The following is a 12,371-nucleotide window of genomic DNA, read 5'->3' as shown; positions in this document are numbered from 1 at the left end:
ACAGCCCATGTGCACACTCCTACTCCATACTAAATCAGGACAAACTACTCACACGCTTGTTTCAAAGTACTGAGAAAAGAAGAGAGATGGATGCAGTTATCATAAGGAACTGACAAGTTGGATGTTATCCATCCTACCATATCCTAAGCTCAAGTAGTAGCTTTCCAATAGCCTAACAATGTCCTGTAAGGTCAGTTACTCATTTTGAGAACACTGATATCTAGAAACTTAAACTTCTGAAGTGCCTACAGTGTTTTTTACTTGAGAACTGCAGAACAGAAATAGTATATATATAGTGAATATATAGTGAATAAAGAACTGAGGGTAGCTAGACTGTGCACCCTCATGGCCATAATCTCACTACTGAGTCTGGCTGGGATGGAGTTAACTTTCTTCATAGCAGACCATACTGTGTTTTGGATTTGTGGCTAAAACTGTTGATAACACACCAATGCTTTAGCTCTTGGTGAACAGAGTTTGCACAGCATCAAGGCTTTCTCTTTTTCCACTCACTTTGACCCACTGTTTAAACATGCTATCCAACTTGACAGGATTAAAAGCACCTACTCTTCCTAGTAAAAAAAAAAACCTTTCTGAAAGAATTTATCAGAAACAAAGTGAAGATTTAAAATCTTTTACATACTTTTGTATTAAGGGCAGAAAAACTGTTCAGAAGACTCCAGCTCAGTTATGAAATCAATACATATATATATAGCTATATGCTGAACACCAGCAGGAGACAGAATTTAAAGAAACCTGCTACCTGGCATTACTGTAATCTTGGCATGCAGGAGAGGCAGTTGCGAGCTCAGTGGAATCCACTAGATTTACGAAGGCCTTGGGAACCTGCAGTAATAAAGTAAAAATTAATCATGCTATTTTTGCAATTAAAGATCAGTAAGTAGCAATAACAGTAGATCATGTCTACAGATTCCCAAGCCTGGGATTCTGCCTGCATAAAATCAATGATCTTTGCCAATTCTGCCCTGAATCCTGCTCCTGTGCCTGCCATCTAGGATCATCATTTATGAAGTACTTGTGACCATGACTTCTTGACTGAGACACAGTAATTAATTTTACATAACCAAAATGGCCAACAGCCAACTAATTTAAACTCAAATGAACTAGGAACTATTATTTATGTGGCAACATACCAATGCAAAGCTGGGGATGAAACATGCTGTACAATAGCACAAGCACTCATGCAACCCACCTCACCTCTCCCCCAAGCAGAAAGCAGCTTTTTGTTTACATAATGATATTTCACTTTTACAAGTGCACATAAACAAATTCTGGAAATAATAGTGGAGAGAATCTGAAGAGAATACGTGGGTGGAACTTCACCCATGCACAGCATTTGTTGAAGTCAGTCGGAGAAAAACAAGTGCTTGTGGCCTGATGCAATCAAACTGTAACAGGTTTAGAATATGCTGTAGGCCTTCAATGCAGCAAAACAAAATTATTGGAAAATACTATTGAAATAATTCGGATAAACAGTTTATAGTCTGCTTTAGTAGTGATCTATCCTTGTCTAGTCTACTATTCGTTAGCAGACCAAGACACACCACAGAATGCTTCCCAGAAACCATCCTAGATAAGCAGATAATTCTTTTCCCAGCAAGTTGGAAAACCTTTAGAAAGGCTGAGATCTTAAAATGAACACATAATAGGAAAAAAAGATCCATTATACTTATTTTAATACATGTTTTCCCTGGTCTGTAAAAGTCATCACTATGTAGTTAGCTGCCTGTACCCTGCCTACCTGTTCCACACATCCAGTAATTAGCTATCAGTTATTTTCACCAACAGTCCTGTTAAGCATGACTTTCAGGTCTAGACAGATGTACTCCATTTTTCATAGACATTACTTTAAAATTACTTTAAAAATTACTTAAAAATGTAAGTACTTAAAAATCACTAAAAGAAAGATTGAGTGGTAACGTCAATTTGTGTTGCAAAATAGAGCAGTTACCCATCCCTTCTTTCTGTTTGCATGTATCAGGTTTTTAAAAGCATGAGTAAAACACTTAGTGAAAACAAACAAGTCCAGGGAGCTGGAGTCAATGAAACTGGTGTTCTAAGCCACGTGAAGAGTGGTACCAGCCCTAGTCTAGTAAGGGAGACTGGAAAAATACACAAAGGATTCAGCTATTCAGGGTTGATGAATACATCTTACCTTCCTATACAAGAAATCCAAGACAGCTTTAAGTTGTTCCAGGTTTTCCAATGTGCAGTTCTTCTGTAAATTAGAGGAGAAATGCCATCAAAACTAGTAGAAAAAACAAAGTTATCCATTGTCTATAAGTCACAAACCCTGTGTGTTGAGCTGTGTACTGAAGGGTTATTAAGAACCACTACAGTCAGAATTCAGCCTTAGCCAACAACAATAACATGGAACTAATTTAACTGCCTACAAATAGACAACCTGACATATATATAAAAAAAGACAGGGACGTGAAAAAAAGTAACTTTCTACTTGAAGGTGGAAAACAGTTGTTCCACTAAGGCATCTCAGACTTGAGATGACAAATTAAATATAGATGTATATAAATACAAACCACAGTGTGTCAGGAGCTTACATCACCGGATAGAACCATTCCAGCATCCCAGACCTATCTACTCCTTCAGTTCACTGTGGCAGACAGCAGAGTGTGGGAAAGTATCTTAACCATCTGCCTTGACTGCTAAACCACCCAACTAAATGCTTACCAGTTTTGTGGAAGCACAGGAGGAACATGGATTTTCAGCACTAAAAAACACTGTGATTAGTTTCCAGTCATTCTGGAAGTCCATCAACTGGAAGGAAAAAAAGAATAAAGGAATAGGAGGATAGCAGATCTATTTGCTATTTTCCTTTCTCACACATGACATGCTTTAGCTTTAAATCAGTAAGATCAAGCAGTAGCCCACAGCCCATCCCTGGCCATCTCAATCCTTTCCATTCAACAATCCATCCAGCTTTTCCCTAGAGGAGTCAGTAAATGGATGGTTAGGCAGCAAGTGCTACAATCATCAGATGCTGCTGAATGCACATCTACAAAGAGCTCAGGATAGAGCCTGAAATTGCTGTTGCCAGTGGAGACTCTATTGGAAAAATGGGCATGAACAGCTTAGCACAAAGCTTGATGTTGCTTCTTTCCATCACTGTTGCAGCTTATCAATAGGGTTAAGGTTCCTGAACTGCTGAGAATGGATCACATCGGTGGGATATAGACTGGAGTTAAAAATCTGAGAGCTAGAGCCCTGTTTGCTTGTGCTATATTTATTAGTCAATTCTCAACACTCTTGAAGAGCATTGGTTAGAACCACACAGTTCCACAAAAATGTATGCCAAGTCCACATACAAACAGTGTGATGGGCTCCCTGTAGAGTGAAGAGCCAGCAGCAGAATTGCCTTGGCAATTACATTTTCCCATTATTTCAAGACCATTTTACAAAATAACATGCCTTGTGGTTACGAATAAAAGAAAAATGAATGCTTAAAACTCCAGGATGGGATTTACAAAGCACTCAGCCATGAGTGATAATTCAAGCTCTCACCAGCATCAGTCAAAGCATATCTAGGCCTTTACTGTCCTTTTTGAAAACATGTTCTTAAAAGACCAAAAAAGAACTGAAGAGACAAATACTAAGAATTATTATTTTGGGTTGGCTTCTCAGAAACACTGGCACAGTTACAGAGTGTAGCTAGCAGAGGTCTCACATCCTTAGCCAACAGAAAATAAACATATTGGCTTCCCTACCAAACTCTTCAGCCACTCTTACAAATGTAAACAAGGTAGGATACTTTCAAGAACAAAACTCTTTACTTGAAAGGCACAGAAAGACCGAAGTCTATTAACCTCAAGAAACAGCATTTTCTGTTTTGAAAAGATTTTTGAGTGCTGTTTAAAGCATTAAATCACTTTTCTGCCTTTTTCTGCTTCAACACCATGCTTTCTGAATTGTCCTGTGCTTTAAACAAACCTGATTCTCTTTCATGAGCTCCACTATTTCTTTAGCTTGATGCAGGAGGTCTCTGTAAAGCAGAAAGGAAGAGAGAAACTATGAAAACGTCAGTAAGGGTAAAGCTTAGGCTGATTTTTTACCATTAAATCAAATGACATTTAAGGCTTCAGGTTGGATTAATCTTTTCTCTCCTAAATGTGTTAAGATTAGACATCTGTGCTACACAGAGAGCCTGGGGTGATTAGCTCATATTCAAGTATCTCACTTTTAGACATGTGCACTTAGGAGAAAACAGCAGACACAGCTTGGTAGGCACACCTCTAACTCTATTTGAGCCAAAAATTTGTTTTGCAGTGTAAAGAGGAGACATGATGTTAAGGCAGGTGATCCAGACCCCAAAGCACACACTGGGCTTTGTTCGTCCTGGTTCTGAGAGGTGGAAATTGGGCGACAGTGGCAGGGTCTGTCCCTGGACTGTTTATGCAGCCTCTGCTGGTACTGAACATATTCTGTGTCCATTGAAGTGCTCCAGCACCAAAGGTTTCCATCCTCCACATTTCCAGCTGTAAATCTGTAAATCACCTGTAAAACTGCCCAGCCAAAAGCCCCTCAGACTTACATGGCTTGACTGTCTGACGTTGCTCCCATTGTGTCCGGCAGAGGGGACAGGTGTAGGACCGTGGGATTAAAACTGCTAATGAGAACTGAATGACAAAACACAGGTTAGGTGATTTCTGCATCCAACAGACTGCTACTCTGTTGTTTCATTATAAACCCAACAGAACTAAACAGTCAGACACGTAAAGTCTGGTGATCTTTTGGCAGACATGGGAGATATGCCCAAGGCCCTCTGCAGCTGTTCTTCCTGGTTTTGCTCTTCACCTTTAGAAGTGAAGGCTTCATGTCTCAGTTTGCCTCCAGACACAGGGCAGAAACCTCCATTCCCATCTCTCAGGTAGTGTAGGTGGACTTAAATACAGGCAGCTATAGAAATGAAGCTACTGGAAAGGGCTACAGAGGCAGCCTCCTGAAGAACTGATGAGTTGCCAGGTTTCAAACCCCTTTCACAGGGAAATAGAAATGATGTCGAAGAGTTAAGACACTAGGAAGATGATTTTGAGAGAAGGATCATGGAAATATATGTTACTCAGCATTTTAGTGGACCTGAAGGTTTTACTTGCACTGCCCTTCAAACAAGTAAAGGTTGCCTTCAGAGCCAGCTGGAACCAGCTGATAGGTGATGAATTCAAAGATGTGGTGCATCTTTGGCAGCCCCAGTGTAAATCCTAAACACATGGAAGCACTGGACAGGCAAACTCACACAAGATTTCACTGAGCTAGCATGGGCAGCAAGCACACACCTGAAGAGACTGTATCATGGGTAGTAATAGCAGCCCAAAACCCCCAGTTGGGCATTTAAGAATCTTGCAGCAGCCTGTGGCATGCCTTCTTCACTGCTATTTGCCTACCCAGATGGTCTCTCTGAAGCCAGCATAGGTAACCCAGGATGACTGTACTCATGTCCCCCAGCTACCCCATCCCTCAAGTGTCCCTTACTCCCCTGCAGTGTGCTTGTGCTGCACCTGCTCTGCAGCCCAGCAGAGCCTGGAGCTCCCGCTGGTGAGCTGTTAAATCAATTTGCTCAAGTTTTAAGGGTGACAGAAAGACGCACCTGCTAAAGTTTTCACGCTTACTTCAAGGAAGCTCTTTCCTGTGCTATAGAAAGGGGAGAGAAAACAGGAAGTTCCTGTTATTCCATTTCTCAAAGAAAAATTCTATTACAGCACAGCCGCAATTTCTTATTACTTATGCTCCATCTCAGAGTGTGTATTCATGGCAGCTGCTGGAAGTAAGAATGGGGCCTTTCTTTCCCGAAAACTGTCATGTCATCAGCTACTGCTGAGTAAGAACACTGTCTTAGAGTTCATTTTTTTTGTGTCTCTGTAAGTTCTGCATGTTGCAGTACTTGTGCTCATGCCTAAGTACATCACAAGTGATGCAGGGATCTCTCTGTGTACACCCAGCTACAAGTGGACACAGATGTTTATGCAATCATAAGAAAAATTAGCCTTTTAAAGTTTATCTGGGCATGGCTAAATCCTCATCTGGAATGCTGTGACTCAAGAGCTACACAGACTTTCAACTACAAGGTTTAGCATTATGTTCATTCATTGATTTAGATCTGTTAAGGGGGTATGGAAGAAAACAGGGTAATGCTTGTCCATGAAGCACTGGGAATCAGTCAAACAGAGGTCAGGGTATCAGGACTTCTGGGTTCTTTCTTTGCTTTGATAAATCCCTACTTTATGGTCTCTAACTAGTGAATTATGATATTTATTACCTAGGATTCATCATGTAGCAATGATTCTTAATCAAGGTTATTGCAACCCTGAGTTAGTTCTATATCTTGCATAAGTACAAAGAATTTCTGTTACCTAAGGTCAGGGAAAGTTACAGTGTCTCAAAATCCTTTATATTTTAAATAGATTTTCTCCTCCTCTCTAGAAAACAATAATAAGAATTGCTTGGGCCTAATTCCTGCACTGTGATACTGTATAGATTAGTATAATGACACTTGTAAATACTAACAGTTTATTGTTACCTTTGGAGTAAATCCTCAACAGATCCTGGTGTCTGTGAACAAAGAAGCCATAAGAATAACATTAAGCAACAAAGTGTAAACTAGACCTACATATGCTGTTCCCCTATGGTGTTCCACTCCTGTTATAGATAGTATTGTTTTCTACATATTCTTCTCCACTGTGTTGTAATCAGTCACAGATTTAAATTATTTTCCAAAGCTTCCCTATTACAGTGTATTTTCATATTCTTGTAATCCTTTCTTAGTCTCTGCTTTCATTAATGTTTTTTTTACATATGGCTTCAAATAAAGTTTAAATAGCTGAAATCAAATGCCATCAAATGAAATGCTGTTCTAACCAATTTTCTCTGTAGCTAGTTCTACTCTTTTTCAACAAAAGACATGACCTGAAGTCATTCAGATAATTTACATGGCACTCAGTCAGAATGGTGTCTGCTAAAAAAGCAACCCTTGACATCAACAGAGGAACTTCACTGATTTCAGAGAGTTTGAAGAGGAGACAATTACATATGTTTGCTCTAAGAAAGCAGACATTCCTGTAAAGAAGATCATTTATGCTTTTCTATGGCACCATCTACTAGCAAAAAAAGACATTAGCCCTTGCTCTAAAGGGCCATGCATCTGATAGAGATGAAGCACCTTTGCATTCAGAACAATTATTTTCTTCAAAAGCAGTATTCACAAGGAGTCCAGGAGTGCTGATTTTCTAATAGAAAAGTATGATGTCTTGATGAATACCGTCTCAAAGCTGAAAGTTGTTTAGTGATAAGGGAGAATCTCCCCTATTTTTCATAGCTGCAGCCCTGGCAACAGCTATCAATTTTTGCTCCACAGGCATTTCTACACTTTCTCAAAGCCTGGGAACTGTGGTTAAATGTTTTTAATTTGGCTTTCAACTATTAAGACAAGTAAAGATCATCCAGTTCTGGCTGTAGATTAGATTAGAACAGCAGGAAAACTTTACCCAGTGATCTATACATCAGAAGCAAATCTTTGTGATCCTTGTAGACCTTCTGCCTTCTAGATAGGAAACCAGTCTCTATAGAAAACACTCAATGAGATCTAAAATCTACCACGTTTCTCAACAATTTGTACTTTTTTCAGTTTGAATTTTCCCAGCTTTTTCTTCCAGTTATCCAATCTGTTATAGTCTTTGTTAGGAACATCCAAGCACTCTAATCAAATATCATGGTTCTCTGCAGGAGTACTGTGATCACATTTCCTCCTGCATGAAGTCAGCTGGCTATTTTTAGACCCAGGGTATACTGGAACACTGAACAGCAGGTATTTCCAGTCATTTTTTCACCAGAAGTCTTTGATGCTCGTGGAAAGATTCAAGTCCAGAATGTCCTAACTGGGACCCCAAACTGCATCACCTTGCTTCATCATCATGATGGAGGAAATGGGTCACGTTCAGCACACTTCCTGCTTGTACTTACTCTTCGAAAATTTCCTATTGCAGTGACTGCTTTAATGTCAGCTGGCCTTAGAGCATGAACTGAGGAAAAGAAGACAACTTCAGGTTAAAAAAAAAACCACCAAAAATGAACAGTAATCTTGAGAGAAAGTTACATTCACCAGTATACTAAATCATAACAAAATTGGCTAAAATGTAAGAAGTCTATACTCATCGTGATAATTTTGATTTCAGGCTTTAAATTCATCAGAGAGGATGAGAAATTTTACTTGGGTATTCAGTAAATACCTTGGGTATTTAGAGACACTGAAATGTTCAACCATCAAGCAAGAGAAGATAAAACAAACACTATTGTGAATTATTTAAGTAAGTGGCATCCCCAATTACCAGTTGAAGAAAGTGAAGCAGAAAAGAAATCATGAATACAACAAAAAGGTAAAGGACTTTACAGAGCCTATCTCCACTTTAGTCACATCCCAAACATATGCATCTCCCGAAACAGCTGATTTCTGCCCCAGCCCATTCACAAATAATTTTGAGAGGGAAAGCCTCAGCAAGGACAATATCAAACACAAACCTGAAGATGAAAGGGTCTCAGGGAACGTTGCCTGCTCACATGAAAACTGCAAGCTTCTTAGAGCCTTTGACATAAACAAACAAATACAGTTAACTTCTTCAATCTAACCAGGAAATTTGTGGAAAAAGGGGTCCTATGACTCCCTTCTCACCCAGAACCAAGATTTTACTCATGTAAACAATTTTAAAGAACAATTACACCTCTGTTAGGGTGGAACACATGGGAACACAGATCCAGACAGCTGTGTTTTCAATCCACTGTTCCAAAACAACACTTTCTGCTCCGTTTTCTTACCAACTGCCACAGAACTGGGCCTGAGCAAACAATGAAATGTGCTGAACACATGCTGTTACATGATTGCTGCAAACAGTGAGTGCATAATCTGGAAGAGGTCATAAGGACAGCTATTGCCCACATCTTCATGTGCCAAAGGGCACCTAATTTTGGAAAAAGTTACATCTTCAATATGCAACAGGAAAAGCAAAATGAACCAATTCTGGCTCCTTAATAACTGGCAACATCTGGCTAGGTGATCAGAGTAGGCAAGGATGCAAGTGATACTATTCAATCAGCATGAGACACAGCTCAGTACCACTAGGAACGTTATTCAATGCCATCCTACATCCTTACTGTAGGCATAGCCCAACATCTAGTGCTTTAAACAGAGATATGGAAGACAATCCCTTGCCCCCGGGTTACTATGGCCATGTCTGGCCAGCTGACCATCATCACCACATAAAGGTGAAATCTGTATTGTGACAGGGGCCACCACAGTCCCCACACACTCCCTACTGCCCAGCTGATGGACTTTAATGGTGCACATACTTTGCACCATTATAGAGCAAGGAAAGGTTTAGTCTTGTTGTTTGTAGAAGAGCAACAGAGCATCTAGGAAGAAGTGCTAACCACAGTCGACTGACATACAGGAGGTACAACCTAATAACAAACATTGCTCAGAGAAAACCTTATTTCCTGACTAGGTACTGTAATCTTGCAGCTGTACTATCACATTGCCAACTCATTCACTTCGCATTTACTCTTTGCAGAAGCAGTTTAGGGCACCAGGCTGTATCTTTTCTTCTTCTGCCTGACTCAGAGGAAGAAACAGCCTGAGAAGTAATGATAGGTGTCAAAAATAGTAAAAAAAGGAAGCTGTACTCATACTTTACCTCTAGTTTCCCATATTCTTCCAGATCATCTGCATTACCTTAAAGACATTAAAAGAATGAATTATATTTTTTTACTGTAGGAAAAAAGTTTCAGAAGACTAAATATACCTAAAACCACAGAATCCTGAGAGGAGGCACCTTTCTCATCTGCCCTACTTTCCCAAGTTGAGGCTCATCCCAACAGCCAAACAAATTTTCTTTGTTTTTGCTATGCTAGAATAACCTTTTAGTTATCACAAGCAGATGAAACCTGTTGAAATTAGTGGAATGCAATGAATTCATAGGCACAGCTGATGAACTGCTTGTGAATCTCCTCAACCAACTCTATCCTCCACAGGCCTTCTCTGACTGTTTTCCCCTTCAGCACATTTAATATATTGGTCTTATTCTGTCCAAATTTAGGGTAATTCGAACATGTGCAAGGTGAAACTCCTTAGAAAGGAGCAATTCACATTAATCTACGTCTTCCATAGTCAGGGAGCATCACACCTTTGTGAGCTTGCCATAGTGATACAGAAACAGCTGAGATTTCTTCACTTGGTGGAGAGTGTTAGCAGACAAAATAGCCTGTGGCGCCAAAAGTTGGGCCTATAGCTATTTCAGTAAACATTATTCTCTTCCCTTGAGATTACACTTAGATTTACACACATAGATTTTGGTTTATCCTAAAATTTCCACAAAGGTGGCCACAAGGCCTAGGTCAGCCGAACTTCAAAGCACGCTCATGAAGGGTCTTGCTGTGCTTAGAATAATTGTCCTTTAACATCCAGGAGCTATTTCTGGAATATTTAGCCCTGCTGAGTACTTCTGGCTTGTACATCTTTTTTTTCCATGTCATTGACATAGTAGATGCAGAGCCAGCTCAGCCCAGCAGGTATAGTGGAGCCAGCAGTGATCCCACTGCAAGGAGGTGATGTGCCTGGCACAAGCAGAGAGCTCTGGGCAGCCTCTGTGGACATGGGTGCATACAGAGGTCAGTGTGGTGACAGAAGCCATACTGCTCCCCATGACCACCTCAGCCTGTCTCTCCTGTGCCACACTACGTGACCATATTCAATAACTGTCAGCAACTTCCATATGGAGATTATTTTTGCCACTTGGGTTTCAACCATGAGCTATTTGCAAATTTATATTATTTTTATTGTGGTTGGTAGAAGATTGAGACAGTTGCTGCCTTACTGTTGTGTGACATTTTATTTAAAATTTCTGCCTGTTCAATTCATGTTTTTTTGATGAGGCTTTACTCAGGACAATAACCAGAACCCAGTTCTGTTTGAGATACTGGAGGCACGAGCAATGAGGGACTTGCCTGCATCACACAAAGCTATTGCAGAAGCTCAGTATCTTTGAGAATTTTAACACTAATTTCAACTGTATTTTAAAATACTTCCACAGGTTACATCGAGGGAGAAACAGGATCCAATTTAGATATGATAATTTCTTCTCATTACTTAAGGAACCAAAGCATCCTAACAGTTATCAGAGCACCTGATATGTGAAGATATTTATCATCACAGCCTACTGTTAAGGCTAAGCACTATTACTATTTATCATTATTTTCTTACAGGCAGAGAGCTGAAGCATATACACAATATTTTCAGTCCTACAAAACTGGCATCTGGCACCAAACATGGACTTTGGAGACCCAGTATAGTGAAAAAAGGCTCCCCCTACCCTGAAACTTGCAGCAATCTGAACAACAATGCCTTGAATGACAGGATGCTGCCTAACCATTCAGACAATCTTCTATCACTAAAGAGAAGATGATCATAGTTATAAATTCAGAGAAAACCTCTGTCCTTTGTTTAGATTTCTGCATCATTTTGGCACAAATCTCACAGTCTAATTATTTGATGATGTTTTTCTCACCAGAAAGTTTTAGTGCCTGCCTAAGACACAGTTCATCCCCAGAACAGCGTAAACCAATGCATGCATCTTTGTCAAAAAAATTATCAAACATACGCAAAATCACATGTAAGAACACAGTTTCACTCACAGATTTTCTTAATCCTCCTTCTAAAACTCCTGCTATACACCCACCTTGCAATAACTAAAAACAGAAATTCCCAAATACTGCACAACTCCAATTTTCAAAGAGCCTTTAGAAACTTACCTTCTGTGGAGAGCAACCAAAGGAACAATGCGCCTAACAATAGCTTCATGGTAAGAACCTGCACGAATTGATAATCCTGTACTGCTGTTTGTTGGATCTTTAGACTGTGAAGAAAGAAAATGTCTTCTTTTTTCACCTTTATATCCTAAAAATTGATAACTCAGCAGTCATAAAACCTATTAGCCTCTACCTTTGGAAAGCAAAGCGACAATGACACTTCATTGCCCATCCAAGGGTCAAAGAAGTAGTACAGCTTCTCTCACTTGTTCAGAGGCAGCTGGCCATTTTGCAGGGCAACTCTCAGCAAATCTAAGGACCAAGATCACATGAGTCAGCTTCCAGCAGGGTCAAGGCTCTTCCAGGCAATACATAACACATTAATTTGGCATTAGGCTGCCTCTATCAGGCAGGGAAGGAGCCTCTGCTCCTGAGGCAAAAAGGGCAATTGAACCCTATGTAGCAGCCCACACCTACCCAGAGAGGAAGGTTGTGCTCTTTGTTTTATTTCCTTCCCTACCTCTGCTCCTTCCTTACCTTCAGCTGGA

The 12,371-nt window shown here is 40.0% G+C and overlaps 1 protein-coding gene across 1 annotated transcript in view; it reads right to left on the bottom strand.

Moving 5' to 3' along the window:
- The window catches only part of PLB1 (phospholipase B1), a 79,248-nt gene extending 67,119 nt beyond the window's left edge, over positions 1-12,129 (bottom strand). The window contains exons 1-11 of the mRNA XM_051782849.1: positions 11,827-12,129; positions 9,714-9,751; positions 8,545-8,608; positions 7,990-8,048; positions 6,551-6,582; positions 5,621-5,664; positions 4,568-4,652; positions 3,967-4,018; positions 2,710-2,796; positions 2,177-2,239; positions 764-846 (exon numbers count right to left, since the gene is read on the bottom strand). Of these exons, the coding sequence (XP_051638809.1) occupies positions 764-846; positions 2,177-2,239; positions 2,710-2,796; positions 3,967-4,018; positions 4,568-4,652; positions 5,621-5,664; positions 6,551-6,582; positions 7,990-8,048; positions 8,545-8,608; positions 9,714-9,751; positions 11,827-11,875 (656 nt within the window). The 5' untranslated portion in view covers positions 11,876-12,129. The remainder of the gene's footprint in view (positions 1-763; positions 847-2,176; positions 2,240-2,709; positions 2,797-3,966; positions 4,019-4,567; positions 4,653-5,620; positions 5,665-6,550; positions 6,583-7,989; positions 8,049-8,544; positions 8,609-9,713; positions 9,752-11,826) is intronic.
- Positions 12,130-12,371: the final 242 nt, after the last annotated feature.

This window comes from Manacus candei, unplaced genomic scaffold (genome assembly GCF_025592945.1).
Source record: "Manacus candei isolate 608988 ecotype Guabito, Panama unplaced genomic scaffold, ASM2559294v1 h1tg000017l, whole genome shotgun sequence".
NCBI classification, from domain to species: Eukaryota; Metazoa; Chordata; class Aves; order Passeriformes; family Pipridae; genus Manacus; species Manacus candei.
This window is presented reverse-complemented; position numbering and strand designations above follow the sequence as displayed.